Source organism: Ascaphus truei, chromosome 20 (assembly GCF_040206685.1).
Source record: "Ascaphus truei isolate aAscTru1 chromosome 20, aAscTru1.hap1, whole genome shotgun sequence".
In the NCBI taxonomy this organism is placed as follows: domain Eukaryota; kingdom Metazoa; phylum Chordata; class Amphibia; order Anura; family Ascaphidae; genus Ascaphus; species Ascaphus truei.
This window is the reverse complement of record NC_134502.1, coordinates 17,789,959-17,811,887: the sequence shown is the minus strand read 5'-3', so window position 1 is coordinate 17,811,887 and position 21,929 is coordinate 17,789,959. Positions and strand designations below refer to the sequence as shown.

General features: G+C 51.8%; 1 protein-coding gene across 3 annotated transcripts in view; it reads right to left on the bottom strand.

Moving 5' to 3' along the window:
- ADGRE5 (adhesion G protein-coupled receptor E5) overlaps window positions 1-21,929 on the bottom strand; it is a 97,738-nt gene that overhangs the window by 33,993 nt on the left and 41,816 nt on the right. For 2 of the 3 annotated variants that reach the window (XM_075577357.1, XM_075577359.1), the window contains exons 5-6: window positions 3,806-3,940; window positions 431-577 (exon numbers count right to left, since the gene is read on the bottom strand). In XM_075577357.1, coding sequence (XP_075433472.1) covers window positions 431-577; window positions 3,806-3,940 — 282 coding nt within the window. The remainder of the gene's footprint in view (window positions 1-430; window positions 578-3,805; window positions 3,941-21,929) is intronic. The other variant, XM_075577358.1, reaches the window with a different exon arrangement.

Here is a 21,929-nt window from a genome sequence, read left to right as displayed (position 1 = left end):
CAATGCTGTGACCGCCTTCGTTTCATCTTCTTATTGCTACAGGAACCTCTAAGGAGTTTAATTGTATTTGTATATTCGGTTATTACAACATTCTCATTTTTGTTATGTGTTTCAAATAAGAATATAAATTGTAGCCGGACTGTTCATGGAAAGCATTATTAAACATTATTTCTATCTTCGTGTGTTAATGACACTGTCATGTTCTTCTCTATACACTGGCCAGGGATTCACCAAAGCTGTGATGTGGGGAACGCACCCTGATTCAGCGTTAACTGCCCCTCAAGTAATAACCCCTGTCGTGGCCTAGGGTACCCCAGCCATAAAAGCTTAATGGTGTCAGGCAGTGTGCAGTCCTAGAGGTGTCACACAGGGCCTAGAGGTGTCACACAGGGCTTAGAGGTGTCACACAGGGCCTAGAGGTGTATCTTACCTGTGCATGAAGTCACATTGTTCCCCTGTTTGATGCTGTAGGATGGTATATACCCCAAGGGGCAGTTGCAGGAGAATGTGCCCGGGGTATTAGTGCAGATAGCTTTGTGGTCACAAGGAGAAGGGGTGTGAGAGCATTCATCTATATCTGTAACACAACAACACAACAAAAGGTGACACCGTGTAACGCAAAAACATAATGTGACCCAAGGTAACAGCACAGAAACCCAATGTGACACTGTAAGATAACACAATGTGATGCAGTATAACACAACAACGCAATCTGATGCAGTGTAACAGTACAACACAATATAAGGAGGAATGAGGAGAGGGCAGAGAGTGAGAGGGTGGTGGAGAGGGAGATGGGGAAATAGGAGTAGGTTAGCAGGAGGTATGAGGAAGGGAGAACGGGAGGGGAGATGGGGAATGGGAGGGGTGATGATGGGTGGAGAAGAAGGGGAGGGGAGATGGGGAACAGGAGGGGTGATGATGGGGAGGGGAGATGGGGTGGGGAGAAGGGGAACTGGAGGGGAAATGGGTAGGGGAGATGGGAAGAGGGAGGTATGAGGAGGGGAGAACGGGAGTGGAGATGGGGAATGGGAGGGGTGATGATGAGGAGGGTTTGGGGAATGGGAGGGGTGATGATGGGGTGGATGAGAAGGGGAGGAGAGATGGGGAATGAGAAGGGTGAAGATGGGGATGGGAGAAGGGGAAAGGGAGGGGAGATGGGGAGAGGGAGGTATGGGGAGGGGAGATGGGGAGCGGGAGGTATGAGGAGGGGAGATGGGGAGCAGGAGGTATGAGGAGGGGAGATGGGGAGCAGGAGGTATGAGGGGAGATGGGGTGCGTGAGGTATGAGGAGGGGAGATGGGGAGGGGAGATGGGGAGATGGGGAGCAGGAGGTATGAGGAGGGGAGATGGGGAGCAGGAGGTATGAGGAGGGGAGATGGGGAGCGGGAGGTATGAGGAGGGGAAATGGGGAGCGGTAGGTATGAGGAGGGGAGATGGGGAGCGGTAGGTATGAGGAGGGGAGATGGGGAGCAGGAGGTATGAGGAGGGGAGATGGGGAGCAGGAGGTATGAGGAGGGGAGATGGGGAGCGGGAGATGTGAGTAGGGGAGGTGGGGAGCGGGAGGTATGAGGAGGGTAGATGGGGTGCGGGAGGTATGAGGAGGGGAGATGGAGAGGTATGAGGAGGAGATATGGGGAGTGGGAGGTTTGAGGAGGGGAGATGGGGAGATGGAGATCGGGAGGTATGAGGAGGGGAGATGGGGAGCGGGATGGAAGATGGGGAGTGGGAGGTATGAGGAGGGGAGATGGGGGGCAAGAGATATGAGTAGGGGAGATGGGGAGGGAAGATGGAGAGGGGAGATGGGGAGCAGGAGGTATGAGGAGGGGATATGGGGACGGGAGGTATGAGGAGGGGAGATGGGGAGCGGGAGATGTGAGGAGGGGAGGTATGAGGAGGGGAGATGGGGAGTGGGAGGTATGAGGAGGGGGAGATGGGGAGAGGGAGGTATGAGGAGGGGAGATGGGGAGTGGGAGGTATGAGGAGGGGAGATGGGGAGTGGGAGGTATGAGGAGGGGAGATGGGGAGTGGGAGGTGTGAGGAGGGGAGATGGGGAGATGGGGAGATGGGGAGCGGGATGGAAGATGGGGAGCGGGAGGTATGAGGAGGGGAGATGGGGAGCGGGAGGTATGAGGAGGGGAGATGGGGAGCGGGAGGTATGAGGAGGGGAGATGGGGGGCGGGAGGTATGAGGAGGGGAGATGGGGGGCGGGAGGTATGAGGAGGGGAGATGGGGGGCGAGAGGTATGAGGAGGGGAGATGGGGAGCAGGAGGTATGAGGAGGGGAGATGGGGAGCAGGAGGGGTGATGATGGGGAGGGGAGATGGGGTGGGGAGAAGGGGAACTGGAGGGGAAATGGGTAGGGGAGATGGGAAGAGGGAGGTATGAGGAGGGGAGAACGGGAGTGGAGATGGGGAATGGGAGGGGTGATGATGAGGAGGGTTTGGGGAATGGGAGGGGTGATGATGGGGTGGAGGAGAAGGGGAGGAGAGATGGGGAATGAGAAGGGTGAAGATGGGGATGGGAGAAGGGGAAAGGGAGGGGAGATGGGGAGCGGGAGGTATGGGGAGGGGAGATGGGGAGCGGGAGGTATGAGGAGGGGAGATGGGGAGCAGGAGGTATGAGGAGGGGAGATGGGGAGCAGGAGGTATGAGGGGAGATGGGGTGCGTGAGGTATGAGGAGGGGAGATGGGGAGGGGAGATGGGGAGATGGGGAGCAGGAGGTATGAGGAGGGGAGATGGGGAGCAGGAGGTATGAGGAGGGGAGATGGGGAGCGGGAGGTATGAGGAGGGGAAATGGGGAGTGGTAGGTATGAGGAGGGGAGATGGGGAGCGGTAGGTATGAGGAGGGGAGATGGGGAGCAGGAGGTATGAGGAGGGGAGATGGGGAGCAGGAGGTATGAGGAGGGGAGATGGGGAGCGGGAGATGTGAGTAGGGGAGGTGGGGAGCGGGAGGTATGAGGAGGGTAGATGGGGTGCGGGAGGTATGAGGAGGGGAGATGGAGAGGTATGAGGAGGAGATATGGGGAGTGGGAGGTTTGAGGAGGGGAGATGGGGAGATGGAGATCGGGAGGTATGAGGAGGGGAGATGGGGAGCGGGATGGAAGATGGGGAGTGGGAGGTATGAGGAGGGGAGATGGGGGGCAAGAGATATGAGTAGGGGAGATGGGGAGGGAAGATGGAGAGGGGAGATGGGGAGCAGGAGGTATGAGGAGGGGATATGGGGACGGGAGGTATGAGGAGGGGAGATGGGGAGCGGGAGATGTGAGGAGGGGAGGTATGAGGAGGGGAGATGGGGAGTGGGAGGTATGAGGAGGGGGAGATGGGGAGAGGGAGGTATGAGGAGGGGAGATGGGGAGTGGGAGGTATGAGGAGGGGAGATGGGGAGTGGGAGGTATGAGGAGGGGAGATGGGGAGTGGGAGGTGTGAGGAGGGGAGATGGGGAGATGGGGAGATGGGGAGCGGGATGGAAGATGGGGAGCGGGAGGTATGAGGAGGGGAGATGGGGAGCGGGAGGTATGAGGAGGGGAGATGGGGAGCGGGAGGTATGAGGAGGGGAGATGGGGGGCGGGAGGTATGAGGAGGGGAGATGGGGGGCGGGAGGTATGAGGAGGGGAGATGGGGGGCGAGAGGTATGAGGAGGGGAGATGAGGGGCGGGAGGTATGAGGAGGGGAGATGGGGGCGGGAGGTATGAGGAGGGGAGATGAGGGGCGGGAGGTATGAGGAGGGGAGATGAGGGGCGGGAGGGATGAGGAGGGGAGATGGGGAGTGGGAGAGGAGGGTTGAAGAGGGGACGTGTGTTACACACCCAGGCACTGTGTATACTCGTTTCCAATGGGTGAGATGTCTTTATATCCTTCCTGACAGGCGCATGAGAACGAGCCTCTGGTATTATTACAGATACTGGCAGGACCGCATCGTAACATGTTGCACTTGTTTACATCTAAGTGACGGAGGTACAGAGACTCAGTAACATGTATATACACAGAGCAGCGCGTGTATCTGTATTATACACAGAGCAGCGTGTCTGTATCATACACAGAGCAGCGTGTGTATCTGTATTATACACAGAGCAGCGTGTGTCTGTATTATACACAGAGCAGCGTGTCTGTATCATACACAGAGCAGCGTGTGTATCTGTATTATACACAGAGCAGTGTGTGTCTGTATTATACACAGAGCAGCGTGTCTGTATCATACACAGAGCAGCGTGTGTATCTGTATTATACACAGAGCAGCGTGTGTCTGTATTATACACAGAGCAGCGTGTCTGTATCATACACAGAGCAGCGTGTGTATCTGTATTATACACAGAGCAGTGTGTGTATCTGTATTATACACAGAGCAGCGTGTGTCTGTATTATACACAGAGCAGCGTGTGTCTGTATTATACACAGAGCAGCGTGTGTATCTGTATTATACACAGAGCAGTGTGTATCTGTATTATACACAGAGCAGCGTGTGTCTGTATTATACACAGAGCAGCGTGTGTATCTATATTATACACAGAGCAGCGTGTGTCTGTATTATACACAGAGCAGCGTGTCTGTATTACAGTATACACAGAGCTGCGTGTGTATCTGTATTATACACAGAGCAGTTTGTATCTGTATTATACACAGAGCAGCGTGTCTGTATTATACACAGAGCAGCGTGTCTGTATTATACACAGAGCAGCGTGTGTCTGTATTATACACAGAGCACTGTGTGTATCTGTATTATACACAGAGCAGTGTGTGTCTGTATTATACACAGAGCAGTGTGTGTATCTGTATTATACACAGAGCACTGTGTGTATCTGTATTATACACAGAGCAGTGTGTGTCTGTATTATACACAGATCAGTGTGTGTATCTGTATTATACACAGAGCAGCGTGTTTCTGTATTATACACAGAGCAGCGTGTCTGTATTATACACAGAGCAGCATGCATACCTGTATTATACACAGAGCAGTGTGTGTCTGTATTATCCACAGAGCAGCGTGTATATCTGTATTATACACAGCAGTGTGTGTCTGTATTATACACAGAGCAGCGTGTGTATCTGTATTATACACAGAGCAGCGTGTGTATCTGTATTATACACAGAGCAGTGTGTGTCTGTATTATACACAGATCAGTGTGTGTATCTGTATTATACACAGAGCAGCGTGTTTCTGTATTATACACAGAGCAGCGTGTCTGTATTATACACAGAGCAGCATGCATACCTGTATTATACACAGAGCAGTGTGTGTCTGTATTATCCACAGAGCAGCGTGTATATCTGTATTATACACAGCAGTGTGTGTCTGTATTATACACAGATCAGTGTGTGTAACTGTATTATACACAGAGCAGCGTGTTTCTGTATTATACACAGAGCAGCGTGTCTGTATTATACACAGAGCAGCATGCATACCTGTATTATACACAGAGCAGTGTGTGTCTGTATTATCCACAGAGCAGCGTGTATATCTGTATTATACACAGCAGTGTGTGTCTGTATTATACACAGAGCAGCGTGTGTATCTGTATTATACACAGAGCAGCGTGTGTATCTGTATTATACACAGAGCAGTGTGTGTCTGTATTATACACAGATCAGTGTGTGTATCTGTATTATACACAGAGCAGCGTGTTTCTGTATTATACACAGAGCAGCGTGTCTGTATTATACACAGAGCAGCATGCATACCTGTATTATACACAGAGCAGTGTGTGTCTGTATTATCCACAGAGCAGCGTGTATATCTGTATTATACACAGCAGTGTGTGTCTGTATTATACACAGAGCAGCGTGTGTATCTGTATTATACACAGAGCAGCGTGTGTATCTGTATTATACACAGAGCAGTGTGTGTCTGTATTATACACAGATCAGTGTGTGTATCTGTATTATACACAGAGCAGCGTGTTTCTGTATTATACACAGAGCAGCGTGTCTGTATTATACACAGAGCAGCATGCATACCTGTATTATACACAGAGCAGTGTGTGTCTGTATTATCCACAGAGCAGCGTGTATATCTGTATTATACACAGCAGTGTGTGTCTGTATTATACACAGATCAGTGTGTGTATCTGTATTATACACAGAGCAGCGTGTTTCTGTATTATACACAGAGCAGCGTGTCTGTATTATACACAGAGCAGCATGCATACCTGTATTATACACAGAGCAGTGTGTGTCTGTATTATCCACAGAGCAGCGTGTATATCTGTATTATACACAGCAGTGTGTGTCTGTATTATACACAGAGCAGCGTGTGTATCTGTATTATACACAGAGCAGCGTGTGTATCTGTATTATACACAGAGCAGTGTGTGTCTCTATTATACACAGAGCAGTGTGTACATCTGTATTATACACAGAGCAGCGTGTATATCTGTATTATACACAGCAGTGTGTGTCTGTATTATACACAGAGCAGCGTGTGTATCTGTATTATACACAGAGCAGCGTGTGTATCTGTATTATACACGGAGCAGCGTGTGTCTGTATTATACAGAGCAGTGTGTGTATCTGTATTGTATACACAGCAGTGTGTATGTGTATTATGTATGCATAATAAAAGTTACACATCTGACATCACACATGGCATTTTTAACAGGTACTGGGGGACAGATATTATTTTGTCGTTTAAATTTAGGATTAAGTTGTTCATATTTAGGGGCCTGTGCACTAAGCAGAGAAAAGCCACTTTTCGCAAGAAATTCCCCCTGCTATTCAGCAAGCAGCGAAAACTCGGCGATAACAGATTATTTTCAGCAACTTTGTTGTCAAATGTATTTTTTTACGGCAAATGCGCGCCGATTAGCCACTTTTCGGCACTTTTTCAGCCTCGCTCTATTCTAGTAGCCCCGATCAGCTTATCGAGGCTGTTCGCCGCTCTAGAATAGAGAATTCCTCTCCTAAATCGCCTCGCCAGAACAAGTTGGCAGGAACGTGGGGAGAGGCTGCCGAAAAGTGGCGAGACGGCACTTAGAATTTTTTTTGGGGAATTGTTCCTGCATCAGATTGATGCCTGGGGTCTCCGGAGCTGATATACATTAATATCAACATCGGAGACCCCCGGCATGAATCAGATGCATGAAAAATGCATTTACAGGCAACTTCATTACCTTAGCGGCTAACCGCTAAGGCAATGAAGGGGTTAAACATCAGTGCCATGCTTATTGTGGGTAGCGGCGGTGGGTGAAGGTGGTATTTGGCCGTTGGTGGGTGTTTAGGTCTTGCGGGGGGTAGCGGGTGGACTTAACCCAGGCCTGCACAACATACGGTCCGCGATGCCCTCCTCCCTCCCTCCACCCTCCCCCCCCCCCCCCCCAGCCCGCTCTGCAGACACAGGAGGGAAGGAGCGCCAGCATTTTGACACGCTCCCCACCCCCTCCTGAGCCAGCTCTGCCGAGTGCTAGCATTGTGATACTGGGTGCCCTCGGGTGGTTCCCACAGGTCCCCGTGGCCTATAGGGGTCCCTGGTTGCTCCCCGCAGGTGTCCCCAGTGGACATCCGGGGGTGGTTCCCGTGGGTCCTCGGGGGGTCCCCGTAGGTCCCCGCTGGGCTGCAGTACCATTCATGTATGTAAAAAATAAAAACATGGCCTACATTTCAATCAATACACATCCCCCCCCCCAAACACATACAGTACAGGAATAGGCAACTATTATCCAGATATGGAAAATACGATTATTTGCCCATTATTAAACACAACATTAGCCAGCCAGCAGAAATAAAGTGTGACACAATAGCTCAATGTGAAACACTGAACGCAACAATATAATTTGACTGTGTAACACAATACCACACTGTGAGACAGTGTAACCACATAACACAATAGGACATAGTATAACACAACACACTGTGAGACTATGGAGGCACTTAGAAAGTGTTGCTATAAGTGATTTTCTCATAAAACAGACACACAGAAGAATAGAGAGTTTAGTGCGTCTCCATGCGCCAATATACAAAAACAAGGTTGATGTCAGACAGAGGTAGGGACAGGATCGGAGAGACAGACAGAAGCAGGGACTGTATCGGAGAGACAGACAGAGGTAGGGACAGGATCGGAGAGACAGACAGAGGTAGGGACTGGATCGGAGAGTCAGACAGAGGTAGGGACAGGATCGGAGATTCAGACAGAGGTATGGACAGGATCAGAGAGACAGACAGAGGTAGTGACTGTATCGGAGAGACAGACAGAAGCAGGGACAGGATCAGCGAGACAGACAGAGGTAGGGACAGGATCAGAGAGACAGACAGAAGCAGGGACAGGATCAGAGAGACAGACGGAGGTAGGGACTGTATCGGAGAGACAGACAGAGGTAGGGACAGGATCTGAGAGACAGGCAGAGGTAGGGACAGGATCAGAGAGACAGACAGAGGTAGGAACTGTATTGGAGAGACAGACAGAGGTAGGGACAGGATCTGAGAGACAGGCAGAGGTAGGGACAGGATCAGAGAGACAGACAGAGGTAAGAACTGTATTGGAGAGACAGACAGAGGTAGGGACAGGATCAGAGAAACAGACAGAACATGGGACAGGATCGGAGAGACAGACAGAGGTAGGGACAGGATCAGAGAGTCAGACAGAACATGGGTCAGGATCAGAGAGACAGACAGAACATGGGACAGAGTGCTATAGAGCAATGGAAAGAGAAAAGTTGTGATTTATATGGAGTAAAATACAGAGATTGAGATAAGGAGAGGGAGAAAGAGACGATGAAGGGAATAAGAAGAAATATATGTAACGGATTTTCTGGCCTGTCGGACCCAACCAATCTCAGATTGGCCCCTGTGGTCTAACCGGTCCCCATTACATGGATGTGTCTTGTGGTGCACCTGTTGGCTACAGGACTCCTGAGTCTCCTGCATGATGTTGGTATGGGGAATGTCAGCCAGACAGGCAGCTGAGGTAGTGTGCTTGAGTCCTACCTATATCCAGTGCAGCGCCTCCACCTCATCAGGATCCTTGCGTCCGCATGGGGATGGTTCTGATGAGGAACTCCTCCGTGGTACCTTCCTCTGCCGAGTAATTCCAGACTCACACATGAGGGTATCTTTTATCAAGAGCATCTTTATTGATCTGGGCATGGAGCAGCCGCCCCTCACAGTTAGCAGCTTAGCCGCACATCCTTCTTGCTGCTGTCCCTTTGAAAGGTACGTCCTCCCAATGGAGTGGGATCCCCTCTCCCTTCGGGGAGATCACCCCCTGTGCCAGGTCCCTGGACACAGTGTAGGCCATGTCAGCCTTAAAGCTGTTTGGGGTCTGTAACTGGAACTGGGCCACTAGTTGAGGCACTAGTGGGCCCCTTGGCCTTCAAGTCTGAACCTAGACTTGATCCTCTATCAACACCTAACTTTGAACAGTGCTGTGCCTTATATACCTCAGGAACCTGGCACATCTCTGATGTCACTAACGGTGGACTCAGAGCATGTTACCACTCCCCTTGAATACATATGACACCTCACCAGGGTGTGAGGGCAAACCTCCATGATTGATGCTGGCAATCCTGTAACTTACCAGGCTGACTGCCAGCATGAGAGAAAACTGTAGACCACTGTAGACATGCATGGCTACATTCTCCCCCTGGTGAATCCCAACGACTCGTCTGGGACCTAAATTTGGTGTACCTTTGTCAAGGAAGCACTGTAAAATATAACGCATAATTATACATAACAACATCACATCACAGTTTTCATAATACACTGTCTTAGTGCTACTGACCAGCAGGTGGCACTGTACTAGAAACAGACCCCCCTCTCCTGTCTTCCTAATAATAGTGGCGGGGGTCTGGCTTCTTTACCGGCCGACCAGCCATGTCGGTGACAGTTACACTGTGTTCCCGGGGCAAGCCACTCTCGGGTCTATACACCACCTTGTGTTTATATATGTTGCACCCTATACTCCACACTCTCATTAACTGGGAAATTCTCTCTTCGGCCCAGCGCCCCGTGAGATCACCACCCCGGTTGACTATGTACATTTCTATAGTCTCCCGTAACCACCCATCCCTCCGATCCTCAATCTCTTGCATGAGAGGTTCCGGGACATATGGGTACTCTAGCCCATGGGAGTTCTTAAACTTGGCTACAATGGCCCTCTCAGCCCGGCTAGTCCGGATTAACCTAGCATTTCCTGCCTTCCCCGGCAACACCCATGACAGGGGCTCATCAGGTTCCACCGCATCCCCCAACCTGTCGGCACCTTGGGGCTCTATCACCCCCGAAGTGATATCGTACCAGCGGAGCCTTATCGCTTCTAAACGATCCTCCTCGGTAAATTCCCCCTGGGCCCACCAATAATCCACCACTCCGTCTTGATTCAAGAGGAACCTGGTACGATCTAACCAGGCCTAATACCCCTCAAAAGTGGGCGCCCACCAACGGGTCTCTCTAATCTCCTCTGGAGCTGACTCGACTACCTCCCTCTCTTCTGATTCCCCTTCAGGCTCCCCCCGGGAGGATATACCGGATGTACCGGTCAAACGGGACAGGGACCCTAACCTCTTGGGCCTACTCGTGATTTTAACACTGACTGCACTAGGGCAATCACTTGACACCGATACTTCCCGGTTGTACCTCCTGCCCGCCGACCCGTCATCCGACGTGAAACAGTCCAGGCTCTCCCCAGTCCGTTCATCAGAGGTGACCCGGGACTCCCCAGACAACCCTTGGCTCGAGGGTGACCCATAGGAGAAGGTAATTGGGGTCGGGGCTTTAGCTATGGCCAGGGAATGGGGATAGGGACAGGCTATCGGCATCCGTGGGGCTACGACCCGCTCTTCACCGCTACCTGGCCCGGCGCCATCGAACTGGCCCACCGGTTCTTCGGTCTCACTGCCCCCAGGCTTCCACAGGGCCTGCCAGCTCTTCTTCGATCCAGGTGATCGGGTAACGCTGTTCGGTCGGGAGGACGCGGCCATCTTCCAGCCGGTTCCGCCATGGCCGTCGGAAGTGATGTCCTCGATTGCACGGAACTCGCCGCTATCTTGGGTTGGGTCCCCAAGCGAGACCTCTTCCTCCACCACGACATCCGGAAGTGCTCTTTCTCCTCGTGGCACCGCTTGGGCCTGGCCTAGGCCTTCCTCCGCCATCGCCACCCCCGGAGTCTGGTAAAGGCACGGACTGCGCTTACCACTCCGCCGCTTCGGGGTGGATCTGCCGCCGCCATCGGAGCCACTGGTCACCACGGCCGTGGGACTCCGCCTCTCCGGTTGTCGCTGCACCGGCGACACACAACTCCGCTCACTAGCGACACAGGTGAGTGCCGTCTTTTGGGCAGTACCCTCGTAGTATTTCACGGGCTGTCGTATCACCGCCATGGTAGGAGCTGCGGGTTCCTCGTCGGAGGAATCCAGCCCCGACTTAGGGAGGGGCACTCCACTCGGAGACCGTCAGTGAGTCTCTCGCCCATCACTGCGTCTATTATTTTCTCTTTCTTCCGGCTCAGTTTTGACAGCCTGAGCCACTCCCAATGCTACGGGATCCGCGGGCTCTCCCCAGAGTGCACCTGGGAGTTCAGCTGATAGTGTAGCTATGTAAGCCCCTGCCTCTACTGCTTGGCCCAGCACGAAGGTTGGCACCGGCCATAGATATGCAATGCCACATTGCGGGCATCGCGAGGCGGTACTCACGGTACCCCCCGGCAGTTGGCATTGCATGCACAGGCATGCTACGGTTTCGGTGCCGGCCATCCAGAGTACCAGGAAGCCTCCTGGGGCCGAATAGGGCTGGGCCGAGACTCCCACTCCTCCCAGGTCCCCAGGTCGCCCCCGGTTTCCCTCCCAACACAGCACAAAGTGGCAGCATACACTCTCCTGTTTCCCAGTGTGCCTAGCAAAAGCCTGTCCAGTTGACAGGTATCTCAACAGCGCCTCCAAATGTAACGGATTTTCTGGCCTGTCGAACCCAACCAATCTCAGATTGGCCCCTGTGGTCTAACCGGTCCCCATTACATGGATGTGTCTGGTGGTGCACCTGTTGGCTACAAGACTCCTGAGTCTCCTGCATGATGTTGGTATGGGGAATGTCAGCCAGACAGGCAGCTGAGGTAGTGTGCTTGAGTCCTACCTATATCCAGTGCAGCGCCTCCACCTCATCAGGATCCTTGCGTCCGCATGGGGATGGTTCTGATGAGGAACTCCTCCGTGGTACCTTCCTCTGCCGAGTAATTCCAGACTCACACATGAGGGTATCTTTTATCAAGGACATCTTTATTGATCTGGGCATGGAGCAGCCGCCCTTCACAGTTAGCAGCTTAGCCGCACATCCTTCTTGCTGCTGTCCCTTTGAAAGGTACGTCCTCCCAATGGAGTGGGATCCCCTCTCCCTTCGGGGAGATCACCCCCTGTGCCGGGTCCCTGGACACAGTGTAGGCCTTGCCAGCCTTAAAGCTGTTTGGGGTCTGTAACTGGAACTGGGCCACTAGTTGAGGCACTAGTGGGCCCCTTGGCCTTCAAGTCTGAACCTAGACTTAATCCTCTATCAACACCTAACTTTGAACAGTGCTGTGCCTTATATACCTCAGGAACCTGGCACATCTCTGATGTCACTAACGGTGGACTCAGAGCATGTTACCACTCCCCTTGAATACATATGACACCTCACCAGGGTGTGAGGGCAAACCTCCATGATTGACGCTGGCAACCCTGTAACTTACCAGGCTTACTGCCAGCATGAGAGAAAACTGTAGACCATTTTACAGCATGGCTACATATATATTCCCCAGGGGCTGGAGCACATGTGATGCAACAGCAGCCAATAGGGCTTCGAGCTTCCCCTGCAGGAAAGGATACATTGTTGTGTGCTGCAGTGAGTGAGTTAGTTGAAGCTGGGTCAGACAGGGGAGGGTGGGTTATGTGTATGGAGCCAGTGGCTCATACACTAGGCCAGTGATCCCCCTTAGGCCCCAGCTAGGCCCCAATTCACCTCAGCTTGTGGTTGCTACAGGGACTCCCCTTAGACAGGGACAGGGTCCTGTAGAACCCAGACCAGTGAGGGTCCAGCCAGGAAGAGGAATATCCTGGCCAGTGATTGCAGGGGATCGCTCTCTGCCAGTGCAGAGCCCGTCATACCTCTCCGGGTGGGATCGTCCCGGAGGAGCGTCGCGGAAGGCGTCGCGGAAGGCATCGCGGCGCGGGGAGCCTTTGCGAAAATTGTCTGCTGGTCCGAGTGCAGGAGCGCTCGGCAGGTAACCCTACACCTAAGTGCACCACCCATAACATCCTCATACTAGTGGCTGTGCGGTCACCACACACTTGGGGTTTGGGTGTGGGACAGTGGACATGGTGTGGGGGTGACACGGTGGAGGGTTGCGCCCTGCGTTGGCGCTTTGGGTAGTTGTGCCATTACTATTATAGAGTTTATAGGGGGAGACGTGTGTCCATATTGTTACAGTAAAGACCGTTGCTATTTTACATCAAGTGTATGTGTTCATTTGAATGTGTCCTGCGAGGAACAACTCCCGCCCTGCTGGGAGCCATCGCAGGTGCAGGCGCTGCACCATACCCCAGGCTCTCACTGGCGGAGGCTCAGGCCTCCTGTGAGCCTAGCAGGTAAAGCACCACACTGGGTAATATAGATTTCCCTCACACGAGAGACACGAGAGAGACACGAGAGAGAGACATGAGAGAGAGAGACACGAGAGAGAGACACGAGAGAGAGACACGAGAGAGAGACACGAGAGAGAGACACGAGAGAGAGGCACGAGAGAGAGGCACGAGAGAGAGACACGAGAGAGACACGAGAGAGAGACACGAGAGAGAGACACGAGAGAGAGACACGAGAGAGAGACACGAGAGAGAGAGACACGAGAGAGAGAGAGACACGAGAGAGACACGAGAGAGAGACACGAGAGAGAGAGACACGAGAGAGAGAGACACGAGAGAGAGAGACACGAGAGAGAGAGAGGCACGAGAGAGAGACACGAGAGACACGAGAGAGAGAGACACGAGAGAGAGAGAGAGACACGAGAGAGACACGAGAGAGAGAGAGACACGAGAGAGAGAGAGAGACACGAGAGAGAGAGAGAGAGAGACACGAGAGAGAGAGACACGAGAGAGAGAGACACGAGAGAGAGAGAGAGACATGAGAGAGACACGAGAGAGAGAGACACGAGAGAGAGAGAGAGACACGAGAGAGAGAGAGAGACACGAGAGAGAGAGAGAGACACGAGAGAGAGAGAGAGACACGAGAGAGAGAGAGGGACACGAGAGAGAGAGACACGAGAGAGAGAGACACGAGAGAGAGAGACACGAGAGAGAGAGACACGAGAGAGAGACACGAGAGAGAGAGAGACACGAGAGAGAGAGACACAGAGAGAGAGACACGAGAGAGAGAGAGACATGAGAGAGACACGAGAGAGAGAGACACGAGAGAGAGAGACACGAGAGAGAGAGAGACACGAGAGAGAGAGAGAGAGAGACACGAGAGAGAGACACGAGAGAGAGAGAGAGAGAGAGAGAGAGAGAGAGAGAGGGACACAAGAGATAGAGACACGAGAGAGAGAGACACGAGAGAGAGAGACACGAGAGAGAGAGACACGAGAGAGAGACACGAGAGAGAGAGAGACACGAGAGAGAGAGAGACACGAGAGAGAGAGAGAGACACGAGAGAGAGACACGAGAGAGAGAGAGACACGAGAGAGAGAGAGACACGAGAGAGAGAGACGAGAGAGAGAGAGACGAGAGAGAGAGAGAGAGAGACACGAGAGAGAGAGAGACACGATAGAGAGAGAGAGAGAGAGACACGAGAGAGAGAGAGAGAGACACGAGAGAGAGACACGAGAGAGAGAGAGAGACACGAGAGAGAGAGACACAGAGAGAGAGACACGAGAGAGAGAGAGAGACATGAGAGAGACACGAGAGAGAGAGACACGAGAGAGAGAGAGAGACATGAGAGAGAGAGACACGAGAGAGAGAGAGACACGAGAGAGAGAGACACGAGAGAGAGAGACACGAGAGAGAGAGAGAGAGAGAGAGAGGGACACAAGAGAGAGAGACACGAGAGAGAGACACGAGAGAGAGAGACACGAGAGAGAGAGACACGAGAGAGAGAGACACGAGAGAGAGACACGAGAGAGAGAGACACGAGAGAGAGAGAGACACGAGAGAGAGAGAGAGACACGAGAGAGAGAGAGAGAGAGAGACACGAGAGAGGGACACGAGAGAGAGAGAGAGACACGAGAGAGAGACGAGAGAGAGAGAGACGAGAGAGAGAGAGAGAGAGAGAGACACGAGAGAGAGAGAGACACGAGAGAGAGAGAGAGAGAGAGACACGAGAGAGAGAGAGAGAGAGACACGAGAGAGAGAGAGAGACACGCGAGAGAGAGAGACGAGAGAGAGAGACGAGAGAGAGAGAGACGAGGGAGAGAGAGACGAGAGAGAGAGACAGACAGAAGGAAACAGGGATTGAAAAGCTTCCCCCCTCCTCTTTATCAGGAGATCAGTAGAGACCGGATGTGTTCCCCTGTCCCGGACACCCACACAATATATGTGCAACAACAATATACATGTGGGGTGCACTCCACTGGTTAATGCACGTTTGCTTTTAGGTAAATTGATAGAAGGTAAAACCTAACCTTTATTACCAGAATAATTGTGTACCAGAATAATTGAGTAGGTATTACAGCTCCCCACTACGTTGACGGCAAATTAAATTGTACAATAAAGTGCTAATATATAATACAGGGTCAAAATAGAAATGAAAGATCCCCCCCAGGGGGCAGGTCTGTCTATGCTGCTGGTATTAATTAAGCAGCAGGACAGTGCATGTGTCAACGATAATGACAGGAAAATGTATTAACCAGCTTTGTTTGCTGGGATAGTTCCAAGAGGAAAATACTTGAAGTATAGTTTAGCTCAGGGGGGCGCAAACTTTGTTGCTTGCGCCCCTCTGCCTGCTCTCCTCCCCCTGCTCGCGTCCCCGTCCCCCTTACCTTCTCTCCGGCGTCATTCGTCTCCGCGTTGCCATGGCGACGCGTCGCCAGAAGCCGCCGGAGAGAAGGTAAGAGACGTACAGAGGCCTTGCGCGCTTCCTCCGGCATTTTATTTCAATGTGGTGGGGAAGAGTGCGGGGGTCTCGGTGAGCGCCGCGCACAACCGCCCCCCCCCCCAGAAAATGTTGTGCGCCCCCCAATTTGCGCACCCCTGGTTTAGCTCATAGTACCAGCTATCTGTAACAACAGAGCAAAGATAGACACTGTGGTAAACGCTGCTAAATCGGTTTAGTGAGCAGTTAACTTGTTAATTAGTACTTAAAAGTAGATTTTTTTTGCCCGTTTGGCAATCCAAGCTGCACTTAAAAAAATATATCTTTTTTTAATTTATTTTGATTTAATATATGCAGCCTTTGATTACCGTTATGGAAACGAATAAAGCTGCCGATCGATTGGTTTTCCCACGATCTATCAGCAACGATCCTGCTTCCCAGGATTCACTAAATGGCCGCCTTTCAGTTTCAATCAATCCTTCCGTCAGTGTAAGCTCACCCCACCCCAGAGCAGAACCACCAGTTTGATTGGGTATCACTGGTTTATTTGTTTGAGTTTGCAGCCCTCTATTGCGCTTATATTGTTCACCATTAATTCTTGTACACAGTTTCTAGAGACTGTTAATTTTGAGCAGCACAGAGGAGCCTTATTATTGTTATTTATTTTGCGCTTCTCTTATTTCACCTTTCAAAGACCTGCAGGCAGATTTCTTTCAAGACTTGTTATGGGGAATTGTCAGAGTCCGGAGCAGCTATAGCGGGGTAAACTGCTAGATTGGGTAGTTTGCAGGCTCAGTTAATACCATTAAATGTTGGAAGGGTGAAGCAGACTGTTCCTGCTTCCCCCATGTTTATTCAGCGGGGGGGGGGGGGCCCTTTGCCCTCAAGCGGCCAGGGGAACACCACCCACTCCGCATTGCTTTCCCCCGCAATCCCATAAGCGTCGCCAGAACGGGACTCTGGAAATCCCCAGAAGTATCAGATTTCGTGACCCCCAATCTAAGGCTGCGTCCATAGAGGGGGGAGCAGGGCTGAACCGCGATTTCATGCACATGCAGGTGAGCCAGCGGGCGCGATCGGGAGGCGGGGGGAGGCTGAGGGAGGCGGGGCAGTGACGTCGCTGGGCCAATCGCCCGCGACGCACCAACGTCACGGCGCCGTGGCGTTGACGCTGATTGGATGTTTTCAGCCGACAGCACGCTGAAAAACAGCTTTGGCTGTCGGCTGAAAAATCCAACACCGCAGCACGCCTGCGGACGCTCGCGTGAGCCCCCTCTCAAGACATCCTCATTGAGGATGCCAGGGCTCAGCGCGGAGCGTCCGCACGGCTCAGCGCGGCTTCCCCTGCTATGGACGTGGCCTGAGGTAGCGTTTATTTTATTCCTATTTGGGAGGGGACGGGGCTGCATTGGCTATCCCGTTAGTGATTTCAGACAGCCCCCTGCTACACAATCTGGATCAGTTTAAAGCAGAGTTCCAGCGAATATTTTATATTTATTTCACATTTTTTTCCCCCAACGCGCTACTCCCCAAGAAACTCTGTACTAGAGCGCGTTAGACACCATAGACGAGCTATCGCACAATTAGCTGATAACCAGCAGCAAGGCAACACCAACATGTTGGCATATTTCACCCAGTTCCACTAACTAGTGATAGAATCCACTTGACTTGAAGATAAAAGGGCCTCCCTGTTGTGTAGAGGTCTCAGAGATGAGACTACAAATATTTTGGCTCAGGTGGCTCCGAAACTCGACACATACTCAAGAGTTAGTGGACTTGGCTCTTCAATTGGAACACCGGTTAGCCGAACATAAAGGGAGAAAGACGGAGGAATGATTCCAAAACTATTTATGAACGCCTAGATGCTGTCCGGCATGAAAACAAAGTTGGCCAATTAAGGGAACTCTCACTCGAAACCCATGCAGATAGGGAGAACCTGCGGACCACTTTCTGAGGATGAAAGGGAAATAAGGCTTAATCGAGATTTGTGTTGGTACTGTGGAAAACAAGGGCATTTGGGGCGTGAATGCCCCAGGAAGCCCAACAACTTTCAACAGAACGCCAACTCTGCGGAAGGGGGAAAACGACCTGCCGTGCATTAGGAAATCAAGGACTTCACATTGTTCTGCTAACACACTACGGATGGCTGTGACACAATGGCGCCTTCCAGTCATCATGGAGTATGAAAACCACGACCCTACTGATGTTTCCATTTTTATAGATTCAGGAGCAACTGGGATTTTTTTTTTTTTACATATTCTATGCTAAAAGTTTGGGAATACCTAAACATCGCAAGAAACAGAAAGACATTATCAGAGTCTGGGAGACACCTGGTAATGCCATATTCGGTCATAAAGTTAGAAGTAGGAATCTGATTAAAGCTGAGTCCATAGAGGGATCCAGCCGCGCTCCTCCGCGCTGACACGGACGCTCGCCTGCTCGGTCAGGAGCGATTCCATGGACTGGCAGGCGAGCCAGTGTGCGCGATCGGGAGGCGGGGCAATGACGTTGCTGGGCCAATTGCCCGCGAAGCGCCAACGTCAACGTCATGGCGTCATGACATGTCATTCTTCCTGGCAATGCACAGGTTATTAAGAATTTATATTAGTGTAGGGACCCTAGAGATTTGGTCTGCCGTGCAGTGGCTCAGGGGCCTACAACAATTTGGCCAAAATGTTAAACTAAAAGATCATTTTATTTAATAGATATCAATACATGTATATTTAGGCACTGTACCGTGTATAAAGTTTCGCTGGATGTGCACTGAGCTCTGTCTGTGTTTCATGTTCGTCTCTGGTTTTAAATGTATATTGCCATGCTCAGTAGCACTCCTCTGTGACACTTATACGCTTATATATATGTTGTGGCAATTTTGGGGGTTCAATATGAGCTTGTGGGTGTTCTATATGTCTTACAATTCTTGTTCAGCTGGTCTTAGCTGATTGGAGGGTGGCAACCTCCTATCTAATTTAAGCTCACCCCCTCCCACTTTTAAATGGTTAAAAGCTCACTCCATAGCATCTCCCACTCTCAGGGGAACTTGCTTGCTTGCAGTGTGATGGTGACAAATCTAATACAGAGTGCTTTTCTTGGTAATGTACAGGTTAATAAAAGCTTCAATCAGACTTAGAACTTTGCAACTAATTTTGACAGATTTAATATAAATCATTCTTCCTGGCAATGCACAGGTTATTAAGAATTTATATTAGTGTAGGGACCCTTGAGATTTGGTCTGCCGTGCAGTGGCTCAGGGGCTTACAACAATTTGGCCAAAATGTTAAACTGAAAGACCATTGTATTTAATAGATATCAATACATGTATATTTAGGCACTGTACCGTGTATAAAGTTTCGCTGGATGTGCATTGAGCTCTGTCTGTGTTTCATGTTCGTCTCTGGTTTTAAATGTATATTGCCATGCTCAGTAGCACTCCTCTGTGACACTTATACGCTTATATATATGTTGTGGCTATTTTGGGGGTTCAATATGTCTTACAATACCTAAACATCGCAAGAAACAGAAAGACATTATCATAGTCTGGGAGACACATGGTAATACCATATTTGGTCATAATGTTAGAAGTAGGAATCTGATTAAAGCTGAGTCCATAGAGGGGTCCAGCCGCGCTCCTCCGCGCTGACAAGGACGCTCGCCTGCTCGGTCAGGAGCGATTCCATGGACTGGCAGGCGAGCCAGCGTGCGTGATCGGGAGGCGGGGCAGTGACATCGCTGGGCCAATAGCCCGCGAAGCGCCAACGTCACAGCGTCGACGTCATGACGCTGCTTCGCGCTGATTGGGTGTTTTCAGCCGACAGCGCGCTGAGAAACAGTTTCGGCTGTCGGCTGAAAATCCCTGCGCCTCAGCACGCCTGCGAACGCTCGCGGGAGCCCCCTCTCAAGACATGCTCATTGAGGATGACGGGGCTCATCGCGGAGCGTCCGCACGGCTCAGCGCGGCTTCCCCCTCTATGGACCCAGCCTAAGGGATATTCTGTGGATAAATACTGGCAGGGGTAGTTAGGAAAGGAAGCCAAGTTAACATCAGGAGAGAAAAGATTAGAGCAGTGGACAGGTCAATCCTTACTTTAGGTCCTCTGAAGTGGCATACTCCTCCTTTGAAATGTAACTGCCGTAACAGACATTCGGAAATCCGACATATTAAGCTCATCGATGGGCCACAATTCCGCACTGTCTTAGGATACCATCCATGTTTGGCAGAGCTCCGCGTTTTGCGGGAAGCACCCGAGAAACCAACGGAGAATCTGATCATCTGTCTTTGCTCTGGTTCTTCGGAGAGCCACCACAGAAGTGCTGTTGATGGCTCATTACCAGAAACATATCGAAGTTTAAAAAAGATGTTTTTTTTCGACCAAATGAAAAGAGAATCCCTGCTTTTCGATTTGCCAAATTGATTTGGAACCGGCGCTAATATCCCTTGCAGGAGAATTTATGCACTAATGGAAAACGAAAAAACAAACAAATCTAAAATCATGTATGTAAGCTTTTCATTAATATTTATTATATTGTAATTAGGTCTGGAACTATAGGAAAAGATGCCATACATGAGTTATTCTGATTTGCAAAGATTCTTTTTTTTTATTATTATTATTATTATTATTATTAGCATGTTCCTGTATAGCGCCGCTAGTTTTTATGTAGAGCTTTACAGAGACATTTTGCAGGCACAGGTCCCTGCCCCACAGAGCTTATAACCTATGTTTTGGTGCCTGAGGCACAGGGAGATAAAGTGACTAGCCCAAGGTCACAAGGAGCCGACACCGGGAATTGAACCAGGTTCCCTGGTGCCCAGTGCCAGTCAGTGTCTTTACTCAATGAGCCACTCCTCCCCACACTGAGCCACACCTCCCCACACTGAGCCACACCTCCCCACACTGAGCCACACTGAGCCGCACCTCCCCACACTGAGCCACACCTCCCCACACTGAGCCACACCTCCCCACACTGAGCCACACTGAGCCGCACCTCCCCACACTGAGCCACTCCTCCCCACACTGAGCCACTCCTCCCCACACTGAGCCACTCCTCCCCACACTGAGCCACCCCTCCCCACACTGAGCCACCCCTCCCCACACTGAGCCACTCCTCCCCACACTGAGCCACTCCTCCCCACACCTCCCCACACCTCCCCACACTGAGCCGCACCTCCCCACACTGAGCCACTCCTCCCCACACTGAGCCACTCCTCCCCACACTGAGCCACCCCTCCCCACACTGAGCCACTCCTCCCCACACTGAGCCACTCCTCCCCACACTGAGCCACTCCTCCCCACACTGAGCCACACCTCCCCACACTGAGCCACACTGAGCCGCACCTCCCCACACTGAGCCACTCCTCCCCACACTGAGCCACTCCTCCCCACACTGAGCCACCCCTCCCAACACTGAGCCACTCCTCCCCACACTGAGCCACTCCTCCCCACACTGAGCCACTCCTCCCCACACTGAGCCACTCCTCCCCACACTGAGCCACACCTCCCCACACTGAGCCACACCTCCCCACACTGAGCCACACCTCCCCACACTGAGCCACTCCTCCCCACACTGAGCCACTCCTCCCCACACTGAGCCACTCCTCCCCACACTGAGCCACTCCTCCCCACACTGAGCCACTCCTCCCCACACTGAGCCACTCCTCCCCACACTGAGCCACCCCTCCCCACACTGAGCCACTCCTCCCCACACTGAGCCGCACCTCCCCACACTGAGCCACCCCTCCCCACACTGAGCCACACCTCCCCACACTGAGCCACACCTCCCCACACTGAGCCACTCCTCCCCACACTGAGCCACTCCTCCCCACACTGAGCCACACCTCCCCACACTGAGCCACTCCTCCCCACACTGAGCCACCCCTCCCCACACTGAGCCACACCTCCCCACACTGAGCCACTCCTCCCCACACTGAGCCACTCCTCCCCACACTTAGCCACACCTCCCCAC